This window comes from Syngnathus floridae, chromosome 5 (assembly GCF_059516105.1).
Source record: "Syngnathus floridae isolate MCC-2025c chromosome 5, RoL_Sflo_1.0, whole genome shotgun sequence".
NCBI classification, from domain to species: Eukaryota; Metazoa; Chordata; class Actinopteri; order Syngnathiformes; family Syngnathidae; genus Syngnathus; species Syngnathus floridae.
Genome location: NC_142417.1, coordinates 6,766,990 through 6,785,068, shown reverse-complemented (window position 1 = coordinate 6,785,068; position 18,079 = coordinate 6,766,990). Strand labels below are relative to the sequence as shown.

The following is an 18,079-nucleotide window of genomic DNA, read 5'->3' as shown; positions in this document are numbered from 1 at the left end:
ATATGTTAGTTAATTTTGGCAGCGACTGCAGGAAGGCAAAATGCTGCCGTCACCTCATTTGCACCTCCGCTGCAGTCTGCCCCTTCCCACTTGACTCGATATGACGCTATGAAAACACGCCACTTGGTTCCTGCTCATTATGGAAGCAGCTTATTGAACGTCTGTGGGAACAGACTTCACTGGTCTTTGGAGTCTTGGTCGAGTTAATTTAATGATATGCGAGGATGTTGAAGGATTTAATAGTTCAGCGTGATTGAAGTTAAATTGGAATAAGTGCAGAGGAGCGTTGGTATATTTCAAAATTATGTACAGTTACTCATTTCTATTTTAGGATATAAACAACAGTATGCGAACATTTTATCTGGCGTTTTCAAACATGGATCCACCAGAGAGCAAAGAGCAACATCAACACCCCCCAAAAAAAAAATCCACTATCCAACGAGTTGAGTGAAGATCTTCTAATTAGTCCAAAATGCCTCAAACACAATGCTTTTGGTTTCATCGTTGGGGTAGCGATTCTTCTCTCTATTCCTTATACTTAACACTTCTCCGGTTTGACTTTGACGAAGCGTTCCTGTCATGTTTTCAAAGCACTGTTTCTGGCAAGGCTGGTGTTGAGGAGATCTTTCACACATCTGTTTTTCCATTGCTCTTTGTTTTCCCATCAATGTCTCTTGGTTTATATTGCTTTCCCAGCCTTCCATCACCCTTTCCCTTTCTCTTTGGTCCTGCGTCTCTGGCATTTATTGGCAATGAATCAGAGATGATGCAGGAGGGGAGCGATTGGAACCTTCAGGGAAATGGCAGGCTGTTTCCGGACAGGCTTCATCACAGCAGGATGGGAAATGGTCAGAAGAACAGTATATGCTGTGTCTGTGTTTGTACAATGCATTACTCCATCATCAGCTCTAGTGAGGCATCAGGTTGGTCTACTAATGCACGACACGCCCCTTCAATTTCACCCATGATATACCTGAGGGGTCATGCAAGTATTTTAAATGCCATTTTTTGGAAAGTGGACTTTGAAAGGTGCATTTGGTAGAAGTCTAGTTGCAAATAAAGGCTGGCCAATAGATTGTGGCCTATTTTATAGATGGCCTTCTTTTAGGGGTTTTTCAAGCAGGAACTGTGGAGGAACTAATGGATGGACAGAAAGTGGAATGGAGTGACAATTCCACTCCAGGTGAAAGGTTAATACCCTGCCATAAATGGGTGAGATGCCGATAAATACAGAAAGGTGCTCATATAGAGAAAATTGGCTGCTTTATCTGTGAGAGAACACGAAGGCCCGCTGAAGCTTCAACTCGATCTGTCCTAGCGAGACGTCATGACAGGTGGAGTTTTGTGCATGTCGTTCGATATGACAATAAAGGTGAGATCGAAGAACACTTAATCGACAGTAGAAAAACACTCAGGCCATCGTACACTCACTTTTATCCTTAACTCGGGAAAAAGTCCCGAGCATGTGTTCTCTCACACTAATCATGGCATCAATAGGTTGTTGTTACCTGGCTTCTGTTTAATTTGGCCTAACAAACAACAATTAGTAAGTAAGATTTGTGCTGCACGGAGAGAGAAACTCCTATTTTCCACAGTTAAAGGTAGACATTTCCAATCTATCAGTAGCAGCCGACTTTTTTATTCTGAGCGATGGCTCCGTTCGTGTTGCGTTAATGAGCAAAGGGGATACAATGTGAGGGTGCCAGTGTGTATTTGTCTCATTTATCATTCAGCAGCAGTTCTGCTTTTTGGGGTCGTTTAAAATCTCTCAAGTGAGGGATTCTCTGCTTTGCGTCGCTTTTGTGTTTATTGTCTGAGTAAATATGCATCCCAAATATGTTCAGAACTGATGATATTAATTGATTAAACCTTAACTACACCACAGTTTTTTTTGTCCCAAAACACTTGAATATAATATCAAACTCATTTTAAAATGATACCCTTGAAAATAGAAGAATAGAATAGAATAGCTCACAGATGATCTGAGTTAAAAAAATAAATAAAAATGCACCGGAAATGTGGGCCCCATGTGTGTCTTCTTCACAACCCATAAAAATAATTGTCAAGCAAGAGCGAGCCTGCTGTTGTTTTTTAGTTGAGCTTTCATTAATAACCAATCAGCAGAGTAAAAACATAAACGTATGACAAAGACTCTCCATAACCTCTTTAACACCAATTACTAATTTTCTATCAGCCGGGGCTTTGGTGTCATCTTTTGATGAATTGGTGGTATAGAAAGAGCATGAAAACGCACCGAGAGTTGCATTCAAGTGTTTTTTTCCAGTCTGCCTCTTCTTCTTGACATTTTGTGATATGTTCTGTAATTTTCCTTTCTCTGCTTCGTGTTGACGTGACATAAAAAAGAAAATGTGGGTCGGTATGATGACTTTTTTAGCGGAGGCTGATGAATTGAGACACTCTTTCTCGGTGACGCCTCATAGATTTCATGGGTACGCTGGCTAATGTTTTGGTGTGTAATTATTGCAGCGTGCTAAGCGCTGAAACATCTGTCGGTCCCACTAACGACTGGGGAGCCAACGGGGCCCTCTGACGGCCCTAACGCAATTAGCCTCGTCAAAAAGAGACACACACACACGCATACTTGCACATGCATGCAAAAAGTGATGTCAGCTGTGTGCTGCTGTGTTCCAAAGATGATGAATAGCTTTGCGCGTGAAACCAATCGCCAGAGATCTGTGCGTGCGTGTGTTGTCGAAGGGTATATAGAAACTTGGATCCCCGTCTGACTAGCTGGCTTGTAATGTATACAGCTATCTTTGCTGTTGTGTTTACACGGACATCGATATTCTGATATGAAGCCAATAGCTATAGTATTTGTAGGTGGAAGACAGCTCTATGGATTAGGAGGCCACGTTATGTCATCCTATGAAAATTGAAATGAAAGTATTGTAACCAAAGCTGAGCTGAGCTGTATATACTCAGACCTCCAACTTTGGATAGCTCTATTCCGCCCAGTATGACTCTCTTGGAGAAAAGGAGCTCAGAACATTGAGAGATTTTTTTTAATCTGTAATATAACGTTTTAGAGAGACTGCATGGTGAATGTTCGTGAGCTGGTCATGAAACTTCATAAAAGCCAGGAAGGCACCATGCTGCCCGTGAACCAGATTCCGAATAATATCCCAAACAAGTCATGAAAACACCATCAATTTTGTCAACCTCTCAGATGCAATGTTGTTGGAGATGTTGCCAAATAAAAGACAGCGAAACAACAAAAATAGGACAATAAATCATTTATTGCCGAGTTCTCGCATGCACGATGGTAGCTCCCACTTTGAACTTTTGGCCATCTTCAGAATTTCACAGTGTTAGGATGGTTCAACGTTAGCGTTTGAGAGTAGGAAAGCCACGGCGGTGACAAATATGTTCCCCCACAAAAGAAGCTGTAATTCACTCTGCCAAAGGAATGACAACATGGAATTATTGTCTCACTCCATCCAAAGTCTGCTGTAATCTCAGATCTCGTTAGACAGGCCGGCGCACTCGTGTGAAAGCCATCGAGTCGGTGCCAACTGCAGGCAGTTTGGGCGTCTGGGCTATCATGTGATGCGAGGCTGGATGCGGGCTTATCGCAGTAAATAGAAGGATTATCTTCCCCAGGAGTTTACACTTTCTAATGTAACACAAAAAAAACATTTCTTGCCATGTGTTTTTTCATTTACCTCTCCTTTTCCACACCCTCTCGTCTCGCTTTTGGCCGTGGGTTGATGTGCCCAGCGTGTGCGACTTTATGCTTTTATGAGCATTTCCCTACCCAAGGTAACTGCTTTTAGTCCTTTCTGAATACCTCTCATGTACTTTGACTTCAGACACAAAAGCAAATTCACAGTGTGTTTTCCTGAACATGACCTTTCTGTTCATTGGCTCTGGCTAGCGTCTCTGTGCCGTCTCCTCTCCATTCGTCGCTCGCCGCCACTCCCTGCTCTTGTTTGCAAGTCATCTCATCTTTGGTCTCATTGTTCCTGCTGTCTGTAGTCTATAGTCTGCTCTCTGTGTGCATTTTTTGATCTTGAACGTGCAGCCATTCCTGACACTTATTTTCCTTATAGCACCCAATGGCAAAAAGTACAGTCAATCCTTTTATGCTACAAAACCTTAGTGTTTTTTTCTCCTGTCTGCAGTTGGTCATCTGCTCTTTCTGGGTGTAGTTGGCCTTGAACCCGCAGCCTTCCTGTGCTAAGCCACTGCTGGCCCCCGTCTGGCCGTACCCTCTTAACCTCAGCAATTATCACGAGCTGCATCCACCACTTCAAATATTTATCTAGGAGTCCTTGAAGGAAGCTACAGTTTGGCCAGAGGTGACTGATGTTTCTTTTCACCCCTCAGGGATGATATTTTACCTCCCACACCCCACGGGATCCGGGGCCAGAATAAATGACAAGAGGAAATTAAATCTGGGACTGCAGCTATTTTCAGCCTTTAGTCACATTTCATACTTGAGCACCTTATTTGTTACAATGATGGTGTTAAAAGTCTGTGATATAACTCAATTTAAGATTACCCTTTTCCTTGATTTCTAGCAAGAATTTCTGTGATTGGATGTTAGATGTTTTCGTCTTCCTCGTGTTTGGCAGGAAAGTACCTCCACAAAGGGAGGAATATTTCAATGAAATATTAGCTGGATTTTTTGTCTGGTGAACTACTTACTGTGATCAGGAATTTACAGCTCATCCTAGGTTTACGACAGTCAGATATACGAGGTTTAGAGATAATGAGGTCGTGAAATAAGCTAGTTTATTTGCATTGCGATGTAAGAACACAAGGAGAGCTCAGCTAGGCCTGTAATATTTTTTTATTGGCTTTTATATCTATAGGTGGGATGTGTTTTTCATCCAAATTTCGATTGTAACTATGACTTATCTACTGGGTAAACATAGTTTAGTGATAGACCGCTCTGTATTTTGTAAGTGCAAATTCAAAGTACACCGCTGCCTTAGAACTGAGCCATAAACGGAGGACCACCCATCTGGCCAAAAACTGGTCATCAATTCTTTGTTTTTTTCAAGTTGTTCTGAAGCCACCATCACTTCCTCCTCATCCCCCCTTGTTACACAGGCTAAAGGTCCAAATGTTCAGTTATGAAAATGCACCGCATTCAGATCATGCCCTCATTTGATCCATTTGTTTCTGCACGCTGTCTAAATCTTCTCCTTTCAAAGGCAATGCTAGGCAGCTGCTTCCGAGACCCTGGGTTCAATCCCCAAGTTGAAGACCAAATTGGATCTAAGAGGTCTTTTTACACATTGGCAGAGGAGCCGGAAAGTGAAAAAGACACTTTTCTATCTTCAACTCCCCAGACTCAACAGAACACAAACCCCCGTCCTGCAGGGGAATTGCTATCACTAAACTAGGATGAAGGTGTAAAGATAAAAACCAGTCGTGAGGGTAGCCGAGGAGTTGCTTACGTTTCTATCGTCAACGGAATGGCAAATTGCGGCAACTGTGATTGGGCTCCAAGGGAGGCATTCTCTCGGGACGGCTCCATTTGTGGGTTTCAAAAAGTGCTGGAGATTAATTAAACTCCCTCCTGGTTTTGGAGCTGTGTGTGTGGATGTGTGAATGATTGAGTCAAAGTGGTGATGAGCAGCAGCGAAAACGTGGTAATTGCCTTGCCGATCGGGGCCCAACTGCAGGAAGGTATCATTTTACATAACAACAGCTGCACAAAGACAGAACAAAGTGGCGATGGAAAGTTATCTGATGGTGTGCACATGCTGGCATCACAAACCATCTTCCCTCATGGCAAAACCCACAGGGATATTTCTGACTAGCTTAACCTCTGCCTAGCCATCCTTCGGTGAACCCACGCTGTTCTATGATTGGTCGAAAACTGTTAATGTACACTCTTCAGATTGGGCGCTACGTAGAGCAACAAGCAGTGGGAGACACTTAGACAGAAAGCTTGGGCACTGTGGGAACTTCTGGAGACCTGGCAGCCATTTAATACGCACATGTAGCACGGATTGCGACTATCCTACATGTGTAAAAACTTGAGCAGGGGTGTGATGTAGCTGTGTTCACACAAACACATCACGCATTCTAACAAAGCCTCAGGCTATTGCAACTGACCCGTCAGTGACCTTTTGAGAAGGAGATAAACAGGACAGTACAGCATATTGTTTCCATGTGTTTGCTGGAAATAGTTTACAGTCAGTGATATAAATGTTAACAAGAAACGATAATACCTCGAAAATTTCCACATTGTGGGACCAGTGAAGAACGAACTGCTGAACAAATATTTATATTTCTTTTCTTTGTTTCTGGATAACAAGTGACCATACTCAAGACCAGCTGCTTGTCAAGCCAGAGGCAAGTGCTTAATTCCTCTGGTTGTTGATTTGATTGGACGTGTCACGTTTCCCGGCCGGATCGGTGGAAAAAAACCATTTAGCGTATCGGGCGAAAAGATGAAATGAATCACGTTTGTTTTCCAATGGCCCCAGTTGATTGGCATTTCTGTGTGTGCGTGTGTTTTGAATATTTTGCCTTCCATTATTTGATCTTTATGGCGACAAACATTCCCGAGTCGGAGAGCACATCAATGCGACATTGATCGTGGCTGCTGTTGCCGCGGGGTTCTCTCCGTGTGTGTCTTGAACACACAAACGCAGCCCTGGATCCGCTCCTTAGCTAGCAGTTGTTGAAGTGCTTTTCAAATGATAGGCGGGCTGCCGATTCCCGTAATGATCAGATTACACCAACTGTAGGTCATCGGCGGAGTGATCAGTCTGTGACCGGAACTATCTGCGATATCATCGGCGTGCTGCAGCAGAAGCAGGTGTAAACACTGCCGGAGGAGATGATAGCGCCAGTCCAACGGCTAGCGTGCGACTGGCCGATAACCTTTCGCAATCTCCAATCCCATTACCAGAAAATTGGTTTGCAAATTCTATAATGTCAGCAAGCCTCTTTTTATTTTTATTTTCTTAATAACGTCTCTTTTGACCATATGAAACCACAAGATTGCAGTATCATATCCCCGCAGTCTGGGAATTTTATTTTGCTCTGGCCACTTACCGTATTTATGGACTTTTATATTTATAGCTTTCCGTCATCTCTGCTGTACCTTTTTATTAAAGTCTCCCACACATGCTTCTGCAAGCCGTATAATGAGAAGAGGGACATCTTGGTAACATGTGAGGGCGGGATGCGGTTATTTCATCGACTTTACTATGACTTGACTATTTGGGGTATAGAGAAAAGAGAGAGAGAGACTTCGATGACTGCAACGCTTTACCATTATTTATCTGCCTTACATCATTTGGCTTTAAAGTCTCTCGTCTTGCTCTTTTACTCCCCACCATCTGCCCCATCTTTGCTCCGCGTTTAAATTCTGAGCAGCCGTATCGAGCACTTACGGGCTAATTAAACGTGCGAGTGTTTGTGATGCCACTTAGGCTGTCGCGGCCCGCACCGAATCCCAGCAGCTGTCCGGCGCGCCGTTTCTCGTCAAGACCCGTGAACGCCACCGCAGTTAAAGCAGATGAATGTTTGGAGTCCTAAATCAAGGCTAAAATAAGACGGGGGCAGACAAAGGCGCGCTTGACAGGAAGAGTGACGAGAAGCGGGCTTGTCGCAGGAGAGCAGACCACCATGGAGACGTGGGGCGGCCGAGGAAGATAAAAACGAAGGGACCGGGCGAGGGGGGGGGCGAGTGAAACCTTAGTACCTGACACGTACGCCGAGGCCTTTAGCCGCTGGAGCCAGAATGGCTTTTTACAAGCCTGCGGTCAGACAGAAATAAAAGGCAGCCAAGCGGCTGAATGGCATCGCGCACACACACGCAAGTCAATGGCCTCTCAGAAATCACAGTTTGGTTTTATAATGTCACAGTTATTCAACGTCGCCAAACCCTTTAATGCGCTACGACTGAACAAGCAGCGCACTCTCCCTTGGGGGTTAGCGGGCACGCAAGCAGGGGAAAGAAAGCATTAGCAACACCTCTGTGCGCCTTTGAAAGGTGCCAATGGCAGAATGTTCTTTGGGGTCATTATATACAATACATTTTATAGTCAGCAATCCTTGACTCTTTACTCCAGGCTTTTGTGTGTCTCCCCGTTGCAGGAATGCTTTTGTCGTTGACTTACAATCATCTCCAGTTAAAGCTGTAATTAATTAATAATGGAGCAGATGAGCATTCATCTTGCCAAGGCTTACCTGTGACCGCTGGGCAGATGCGATGGAATGAACGGAGAAAATGAAAGGTTCACTATCAATCCAAGCGTGGGGCCATTACCGGCTCGCTCTGCTATTTACTGTACAAACTCGAGCTCGACTTGGTGCCGTTGCTATGGAGACCCTGATGGATTGCTGGCAAGGACCAGAAACAGATTTAGGATTGAAATGTTTTATCTGGACAACCCCTTTAAATCTCTTTGGGCTGTCTCTGAAAGTGAAGCGCCCAAGAGCGAGCCAAGATAGATTCTGATGTGAATTTGCAACCATGAGTGTTTACGTGTGTGTGCGACCGTGGTCTTCTCAATTTTGGGTTACATAAACACGCAATGAAGCAACAACCGCATGACCGCTTTGGCTTATTCCCATGCTTCCGTACGCCCACGTGAGATATTTGGACTTTTTCAAAGCGACCGATACTCACATTCATATCTGTTGTTGTTATGACAGCGGATGTGTACACGCCATTGTTCTGCGCAGTGTGATTTCCCCGAGGTCTTTGCAAGACCTGGCTCAATATTTACCTGACGGCGGTTGTGTCAGCACTTTGCGTGTATGTTAGGGCGCCTATCGTCTTATAAACGACAATCTGCCCCGCGGCGTTCTGCCATTCTCAACGACGGTGTCCAATGTGATGCTTCTTTAAAGTTGCATTTTGTTTGTGAGTGGTTGTTTGTCTGTGTTGTTTTTGTGTGTGCTTGCTGCTAAGTGGTTGTTTGCCATTCTAGCGGCTCTCTCATTAATAAGTGAGCACTCAGCAATGGAGTTCACCTTTCCCCCGTAATTGCTTTCTCTGTGCGTCACACGCACTCACAAACACAATGCAAGCCATGCTAATGAGCAATAAATCAGAAAATGAGCAAGTCTGAGTGCAAAGTATGTAAAAGTCTCTTTTGTATTGTGTTGCGATCCATTCGCCGTTGCGGTTGAGTTGGGTTTCCTCGAATAGTCATTAGGTGTGTTATGCACTTAAGACGTTGCCCCACCTTTCCCATCAGGAACAAAAACACTGGTCGTAACTGTTTTTGCGCGGTTTTCTACACACAAATGTGAAAAAGATAACTATTGTCCATTTGAGCTCTGTTGCTAACTAAAACAGCAGCACTTCAGCATTTCAGTAATCTTTTGTAATGGAGTTTGCTGCTCACTAAGATGCCCAAACATTGCATGGGGTCTATTTAGTAGAGCCTGACATGTGATCTCTTCTCCGTGTTCTTTGCATCAAGGTTTACATTTCGGGAAACCGCATGACTTATCTGTTACATCATCCCGTCGGCCTTGTTTCCTGTTTGATATCCCCAAAATGCAGTTGTCCAAATAAACATCTTTGCATCATGTTCATGTTGGTGTTTAAGTAAAAAGAAAAACTGCCATTTATATCTTACAGTAGAATAATTGACGTCATATTTAGTAGAGCATTATGATTTTATTTATGAGCCACTGCTGGCTGCTAAATTGTTATGGCGACAGTGGCGCAGACATATTGATTAGCAGCACGTGTGCAGAGAGGCACACCACATTTGGCAGAGGTGTGTGTGTGTCTACGTGCGTGCGTGCGTGTGTATGTGTGGGTGTGTGTGTGCGATAGATCTATGGTTTATTGCTTTGGAATTTTTTAAAGAGTGAGAGGGTGAGTGAGATCATGGGTGGGCCTCACAGAAGCCCTCCAGAGATGGGGGCCCCACTTCAGAGAGTGCTCGAGCTTTACAATATGGGAAGAGGAGGGACGTAAAGTGAAGATGAAGACTGGATCTCACATTTTCACATTAAAGGCTCTCCAGTGTGTGCATGTGTGCTCTCAGTAGCCACAACTGCATGCTGGTGCTTCTGGATTTGGGTTGGGGGTTTCCTTGCAGTGAGTTGGATGGACGGCTGGATGACGGGTGAAACAGACGAGTGGTTGGTGTGATGGTTGGAAGCGAATATTTGCTAGATGGGTTGTTGGCTTGCATTATGGAGGCTTAATGGTTGGAGATGTGGTTGGTTGATGGGCGGTTTGAATGACTGACAGAGATGGTTGGCTAGATGGGTGGTGGAAAGTGTGGATTGTTGCAGGTTGGGGTTGAGGGTAGCTAGATGATCTGAAGACTCGGATAACTGAGGCCAACCATCGATCAGGATTTTCTTCTTTGTTAAGAAATGGAAAGCAGTTTCAAGGACTCGGTTATAGGAGGAATATATTATGAGGTGACAGCACGGTGAAATTATAGTGAGCACACCCGCTTCACTCTTCTGAAGCTCTGGATTCAAATTTCGTCTCAGAATTTTGCTTATGATGTTCACATGTTTCTTTCTGGGTATTCATCTATCAAACACATGTGTGTTAGGTTCATTGTAAACTATACGTTTGTTTTTCTGCAGTTATGCATATGTGCCCTGCGAATGACTGGCCATGGAATATAGATGGAAATGGGATGGGTGGCTGTAGGCTACAGTATTGGATGGATGGATGGATATTAAATATGTTGCATGAGAACATCTACTTCCTGTCTTCCTCCCAGTTGTTCTTCACGCGCTCACACTAACTTTCAAATGAGCCTCCATGGAGGCCTGAGCCATTAATGTTGTCCCAGAAGGGAAGCCCCTCAGGGAAGGTTCGTCTGGGAGCTGAGAGCCTTCCCTCCCCAGAGGAGTCTGAATCACCGTAGCACATAGCAGCCCACATCCATCGCCGGAATCATCTTTTCCATTCACCGCTGACTTGTCGCCATCCCTCGTGGCCTTTCAACAGGAAAAGAAGTCCAAGCCTTTTAGTCTTTCTGAAGAGGTCTTCCTCTGCTGCTTTTGCCCTTCGCAAGCAGCATTGAGTCGACTTGCTCCTTCAGCTTTATTAAAATGTTACACTTTTATTGCTTTCTTAATTCCTCCGCTTTACACTCCATTTCTGCCTCTTTTGCTAATATCCCCCAGTTGCAAAGGATGCGCTCAGTTTAGCATATTTATTTCATTACCGCATTCGGCTCCCTTTTATTATCTCCATGCTTCTTGCCTTCCAACGGATGCTTTAATTGACTTATATTGATGTGTTCTGTCTCTGCGCCGCGTACAAAATGAAACTTCTTGGAAATGCCACAAAATGAAAATGTGTTTGCAAATATGTTATACGCGCCATTCGGATGAGTTGACGAGCGCGAGGTGGCATTTAGGCACAGTATTTTCACATTTTTGGGGTCAAGCTATTAACGTTGGGTCATTATTTGTTTTTTGTCTACAGGTAACCTCAGAGCAACTTGTATTGCTTTTGGAGCTCCTCTTAGAAGAAGCCAAGCTGAGCGCATCCACCATGCGCATTTTGTCTCGCGCCTACGACCTACACAATCAAGACGCTGAGGTAAGCTACGCACACACACGCACGCAGTCTCCGAGAATAACGAGTGCAAGGTCTCCTCTCGCCTCCCGACCCAGCTTCCAGCGCGCTGAGTAATGCGTAGTAAATTCTCCCCGTAATAGCAACTCTCCTCTTTACAGCCGCCATTACTGAGTAAAATCCCACAAGTATGCTCGTCATGTTTTTTTTTTTTTTTTTGTGCTGCACAAAGTTCCTTAATGGTGCTATTAACAAAATGAGCGTGTATGTGTGCTTTACTTGTCTCTATTTGTTCTCTCCTGCACCCGCCGGTCGCCGCATTAAGTACATGATGAAATGAGTGGAAGCACAGGAAAGTTGGACAATTTTAAAGGTGGAATATGCCGAAAAAAAGTCAAACCAAAGTTTAGACCACTGTTGTGTGCCGCCACGCCTTCGCTTAGTGAGAATCGAAAGGACTAACTTGATTTTTTTCTTTCACTTTTTATATGTGATGTCACCAAAAAGTGTGATAGCCGTAGAATAGGGCAAATAGTAAAAAATAAAAAATAATAAAATAATACTTACCCTTAAAAACAGATGGCAACAGGTGATTTCATTAAAAAAAAAAAAAACGTATCTCCTCACAGACCAACGACCCTTGCCTCGCATCAATGCAGTTGCAGAATATGCGTGCTATTAGTGTGCCAGCAATCCAATTCATTATTTGATTTTATGAAACACATGCTAACTGAAAATAGCTAATAATCTAAACTTTTTAACATAGAAAGAAATGTTACTACTTAACGTGCCATACAGATCAAGAACGGTGCTGTTTATTAAATTCGGTAATACCTCTAAAGTGTTCCAGGTGATGGTTTTACTCCGCTCCATAACGTGCCTTCTACTTTATTTGAAATGTATAATTCGATGGTTAAGTTCTCTTCACACACGTATGACGGTTAAGGCTAATAAACCAGTACACTTAATAAAAGTTTATCTATTCAGCTAATCAATTCGCTCTATATTATTCCCTTTGGGAAAGCTTTCAACAATTCTAAATCAGCTACGGTCACGGAGTGAAAACAAGGTAAAGTCTTTTTTAGTCCTTGTCGTCGGCCTATTGAAAATTTGGCTCCAGGGCCACAATTGCTACGCTTAGTTGAATTTCCCGGCACACGGGAGGAGAGTCGTACTCCAGAGTTTCCAGGAAAAAACCTTGAGTGTGTACTAAAAATACACGGGGCCATTATGCACATGGCGGTGCATGGAAAAACACTTAGGCAAATACAAGCGCTCTCACACACACACACACACGAACACACACACACACATGAACACACGCACACCTTTCTTGAGGAACATTTCTCATCTGAAGAAGTGTGTTCATCATCTCAATTGATTTATTGTCAGTGTGCTTCTTCTGCATCTTCTCTGCACAAGAGTGATGATAGCCTAGCGACAATTTTCATAACGCTCCCTGGACTTTAGCCACAAACTATTTGTCTTCATGTAGTTTGTCGTATTTTGAACCTCTTCATGACCGTTTAGTCACAGTTGCCCTGGAAAACCTGGAAAGCGGTTGACCCATTTTCACTCATGGAAAATGAAAAAAAATAATTGACTATTGCTCAGACCTTCCACCAAATGGGGCCATTTCCACTTCAACTTTTTGCTCCTCTGCTTGTTGAGTCTTGTGGGAGTTTGGGCTAACGCCTGCCACTTTTTTGGGTTACTTCAATTCCTGTGTTTATATTGTCTAGTTAATGTGAAAGAGCGGTAGCTATACAATGTAAGACTCCTCTTTTTGAGCTTGGAAAACTGAGCTTAAGTACTATTGTTGTCTTTTTTTGCTAGTCGGTTGCCCCTTGGCACCTCGTCCCACCCATAATCAGCCTGGATGGATTCCAGCTCACCTATGACCTTAATGTGGATAAGCGGTGTGGAAAATGATGGATGGATGCTTGGCGGGGGGAAAAGAAAGCCCATCGCAGGGAGGAACACATTATGCTGCTATTCGTGTTGGTCACAGCAACTTGATTGGAAGTGAAAAGCTCCTGGAAAAGTGCGGCATCTGTTTTAATGCTAAACGTATGAAGTTGTCGGCGTTGCTGTGAGCGAGTCGTGCGAAGCTTCGCTTTCAGTCGGCCAAAGGAAATAGGGCAGCTACCCGCAAATTTGCCTGCCCCTGTGGGACGCTGTGAGTGACCACGCATGTACGAAGGCGAAAGTGAGTGGCGCATGTGTCTGCATGTATGAGGCCTGCTGCGTGACTTTGGCCCACTTCCTTTTCCCATGTGATGTCCAGCCTCTGACTTACGTGTGTGTGTGTGTGAGCACACTGAAATGTGCATTTAATGTAGATATTTGTTAGACATGCCCTATTTTTTTTCCTATGTGTCAAAGGTCATGTCAGTCCAACGCATTGAACGCATCAGTTTTTCAAATCTAAGCAGCTTCCAAATGGCGCACAATGAACACGTTTTGGTGCATCGCCAAAGCAAATGTGCGTTAGACTCATATATTAATTCAGCATGTTTAAAAACTATTTTGAATTCACTCAAGTCTGATCATCAGCACTCTAATCGATAACAGTGAAATTACTGTCACATATTGGAAGTTGAACCGTGAATGTTTCCACACATTATCACGCACTTTACACAACGACTTTGACACCACGGAGATGTGTAGTGGGCTGTACTAATAAATAGAGGAATGTCTCCGTAAGCGCGAGAGGGGCCCTAAGAGAAAAAAATAAGAGCGTGAAGTCCACGCAGCTGCTGCGCCCCAGGGCTCTCCCCAGGAATGTAACCCGGCCATGGCAACAGCTGCGCAGGGGTGCGTGAGTCAGTGAGCGCCACCACGGGCTGAGCGTGGCACAGTAGTCCTCCAAACCGCCAGTCGCGGGAATTGACGTGGGCCTTTGCCGCCCACGCCTTTCCACCTGCTTATTTCTCATGTTACCTTGGCAATGGAGCACCTACTTTATCCTTGGAAACAACAATTCATAATTTAACATCGCAAAGGTTTGTGGCTAGTGTACAATTTTTGGTGCGGTGACCTTTGATGCTATGGTTTTACCTTATGAGTTTGACTTGAGCAAACTCGTAACTGACTTGAAATCTGTTCCAGCCCCACCCTGGCCCTAAAAACACTCATCATTTATGTGTTTTTTTATGATGCGTTCGATGTTAGTTTTTAGAGTCCTAATGGAGGCAAGCCGTTAGTGCACCTTGGAAAAGAAGACAGAGAGTGTTTGTCCTCCAAAGTTCATCCTGTTGTTTATGAGTGGTCAAGCATCACGTTTATTCAATCAAGCCTCCCTCCTTTCTTGATGAGCATCTTGAAAAATCAGGTTGACGTCCGACCTTGACAAGGTCACGCGCGTAGCCTCCCTCGTAGAACGTCACGTCACGTCTGGACTGCAGCGGGTCAGGACTGGAGCCAAAATACACTCTCACGCCTTCAGCCAGCACAGATGAGCCGTCAGCTCCATTTAAAGTGTTTTGGTGGCTGCCTGCCAGGCGTGGAGCTCAGCGCTCGGGTGTTTTGCCGACTCAAGGAGACCAGAACTTAAAAGAGCGAGGGGGTGATGAGGCTTGAGCAATTACATCTTAAACCTGATTTATATTTTATGAACCTCATTACAAAGGTTAGTACTGTTTTTAGTAGCATTTTCTGACAAATTTAAGATGAACCTGTATTGTGACAGGTGCGCCATCGCTGGTGCGAGCTGGTGGTCAAGCACAGATATGCCAGCGCTTACGGCCACGTGGAGCACTTCCTACTTCATGATCAAGTAAAGACGCATGACACACATGGTTATCAACTAGTTCATACAATCAAACGGCGCATTTGCATCACTGTAGGCTATGGGCGTGTATCTGTACGGCGAGCTGATGGTTCAGGAGGACGCCAAGCAGCAGGCGCTGGCTCGTCGCTGCCTTTCATTGGCCCGAGAGGAAATGGACCGATCGGCACGCAGGCTGGTGGAGGAGATGGTGCTCTGACAGGTAAAGGCAAGTCTGTTGTTACTTGTCGTTCGCTCGTAATTTCAACATGACATTTTCTGAACTCCTGTTACCATGGCAGCAGCATTTCAATGAGCAGACTAATTTATCATGAAATCTTTCCATTGATTTCATTGCTGATGTCATTTATGCTTATGGTATCCCCAGTACATTGTTTTATCTTCAGGATTACCTCCCCCAAGGTTATTAACCTGTTTAAACAGGTGTGTTTTTTTTGTAAAACTTGCTGTCCACTTTTTGGTGCAATATCCTTTTCAAAAGTATTTGGTCAATGATTGCCTTGACGATAGTGACAACTGTCCAAATACTTTTGCACCATTGAAAATAGAGGCAATCTGAGGTACGCTGCAGGAATTCTAAAATGTGTTTACTCATTGATTTCACAGGTTATACACTTGCCTTGGTGGAGGTATGTGTTGTCTTGAATACATGCAGACAGGCGCTGTTTTGAGGTCCTTAAAACTAGGGTCAGGGTTTCAAACTAAGGTTTAATGTTCCCAAGTAGATTTCCACTCCACTTGGGATTCGCTTCTTACCTACAGTGACACATTCCTCGCTGATCCTGCTTTGTGTGTGTGCGCATGCATAGTTTCAGTCTCAGGAAGGGGCCTTTTCCAGGCACTCACAGTAGCACCATCAGGACGCATTTGTCAGAGAAGGTATTTGGGAATGCGGAAAGTGAAAGCCGGGGGGAGTGGATCAGCCAGTGTCATTTTTAAGCCTTAACCCTTAAACGTCCTCTGTTGTTTGTGTATGGCTGCAATTTTCACCGTCCGGAGTGTTTGATGAGTCAAACCAGACCAGACACAAGCTTTTATAACGGTGTCCATTCTCAGTTAATTCTCATTAATTTCTATGAACAGCGTCCAATTTTTTTTACTCGCGTAAAATGTCCAGCATAAAGACCTTTACAACTTAATTTTAGCTTTTTCTTCCAATTCTACTGCCTGTAGGTTGATGCAGTGGTAAGGTGTCCCAATGTTTCTGTCTGTTGAGCGTATATAAGACTAGTCAACATGCTTGCAAGAAGAAAAACATTTTCATTCAAGATTCAGTCTTCTGTGGAGATGACCTCGATGTGCTGCTTTCAACTCGGGTCCACATTAACCTGAGTGACTGATTTCCAACATTAAAAATCTGATTTTACGTAGGTCACTACCAGAAGACTGCTTTTATCTTATCTCTCTCGCACGCACACACGACTAGACAGCCAGCTGCCAGGATATGAAAGGCTTTTTGCTGGCTGTGTCCTGATAAATCTCGCTAACAGAAGTGTGACAATTGTACATCTTGTCTCCACCTTTGTCCCTTTCAAGGAAAAATGATCATGTATAGTAAGAATTTTAAACTTTTTTTTTAAATCAAAAAAAAAAAGAGACCTTGTAGAGCAGGGGTGTCGAACTGCAGTCCTCGGGGTCTCATATAATAAAGAAAAAATAATAAATCATAATAATAATAATAATAAATGACCATGTATAGTAAGGCTTTTTTAATTTAAAACAAACATGGAGAGTAATCCTTTTTTGTAAAAAAAAAGACCATTTATAATGAGGCTTAATTTAATAAACAAAATAACCGTGTATATAAGCTTTGTTTTGTAGAAAATAAATGACCATGTATAGTAAGGTTTTTGTTTTTAAATAAAAAAACGTAACCATGTACAGTAAGCCTTTTTTGTAAGTAAATAAATAAATAGATAAATAAATTAAATAAATACGCATAATAAGGCTATTTTTTTTAAATAAAAAAAAGACCATATATGGTAAGGCTTTTTTTTTAATTAAAAAAAAAACATATAGTAAGGCTTTTTTCGGGGCATAACACTTGACTCGGAGTGGGTTTTGATCCACCAACCCTCAAGACCACCTGCTCTACGGCCTGAGCCACAGCTGCCACACAGTTATTTCTTGGGATAATAAATGACCATGTATTTGGCATGTATACACCTAAATATTGTTATCCAATATATCTACTGCAATTTCACATCGGATTGCTGGTTTGAAATTTACTTTTAATATTATTATTAGTTTTAAATAAACATTTGTTAAAACTTTTCTGGTGTTTTATTCCTTGTTTTTATATTCGCCAATTACACGAGGTAAAAAAAAAAAAGAAAAAAAAGAATAAATAGTGTAGCGAACGATTCGGTGAACGATTCTTTTGAACAAATTTTTTGAGTGAACCGATTCTAAAAATTCAGTTCACCTAAGAACTGGAATGCACATCACTAGTAGAAAGGAGTGCAGACGGTAATGGTTTTCCAGGTCGAAATAGCCGACTGGTTAGTGACACGGGCTCTCGCTCAGTATGAACCTGGTTCAATCCCAGGTGTGAGCGTATACGCAAATAAATAAAGTGGCCTTTTATTAGGTACACTTGAAAATGGCGGTGTACCTAATGGAGTGTCCGTGTGATTCCCTCGTTAAGCGCACCTGCGTGAAAAGTTTTAGCTCTTGCAGAACGTGAAATGACCAAAAACTTTTCACGCAGGTGCGCTTAACGAGGGAATCACACGGACACTCCATTAGGTACACCACCACTTGAAAATGGCGGTGTACCTAATGGA

The 18,079-nt window shown here is 43.3% G+C and overlaps 1 protein-coding gene across 6 annotated transcripts in view; it reads left to right on the top strand.

Annotated features, from left to right (window-relative positions):
* aopep (aminopeptidase O (putative)) overlaps positions 1–18,079 on the top strand; it is a 57,827-nt gene that overhangs the window by 36,656 nt on the left and 3,092 nt on the right. For 4 of the 6 annotated variants that reach the window (XM_088376025.1, XM_088376021.1, XM_088376024.1 and 1 more), the window contains 3 exons: positions 11,411–11,527; positions 15,195–15,281; positions 15,352–15,495. In XM_088376025.1, coding sequence (XP_088232151.1) covers positions 11,411–11,527; positions 15,195–15,281; positions 15,352–15,492 — 345 coding nt within the window. In that variant the 3' untranslated portion in view covers positions 15,493–15,495. Of the gene's footprint in view, positions 1–11,410; positions 11,528–15,194; positions 15,282–15,351; positions 15,502–16,466; positions 17,923–18,079 lie in introns of those variants that run through there. The other 2 variants (XM_088376022.1, XM_088376023.1) reach the window with 2 other exon arrangements.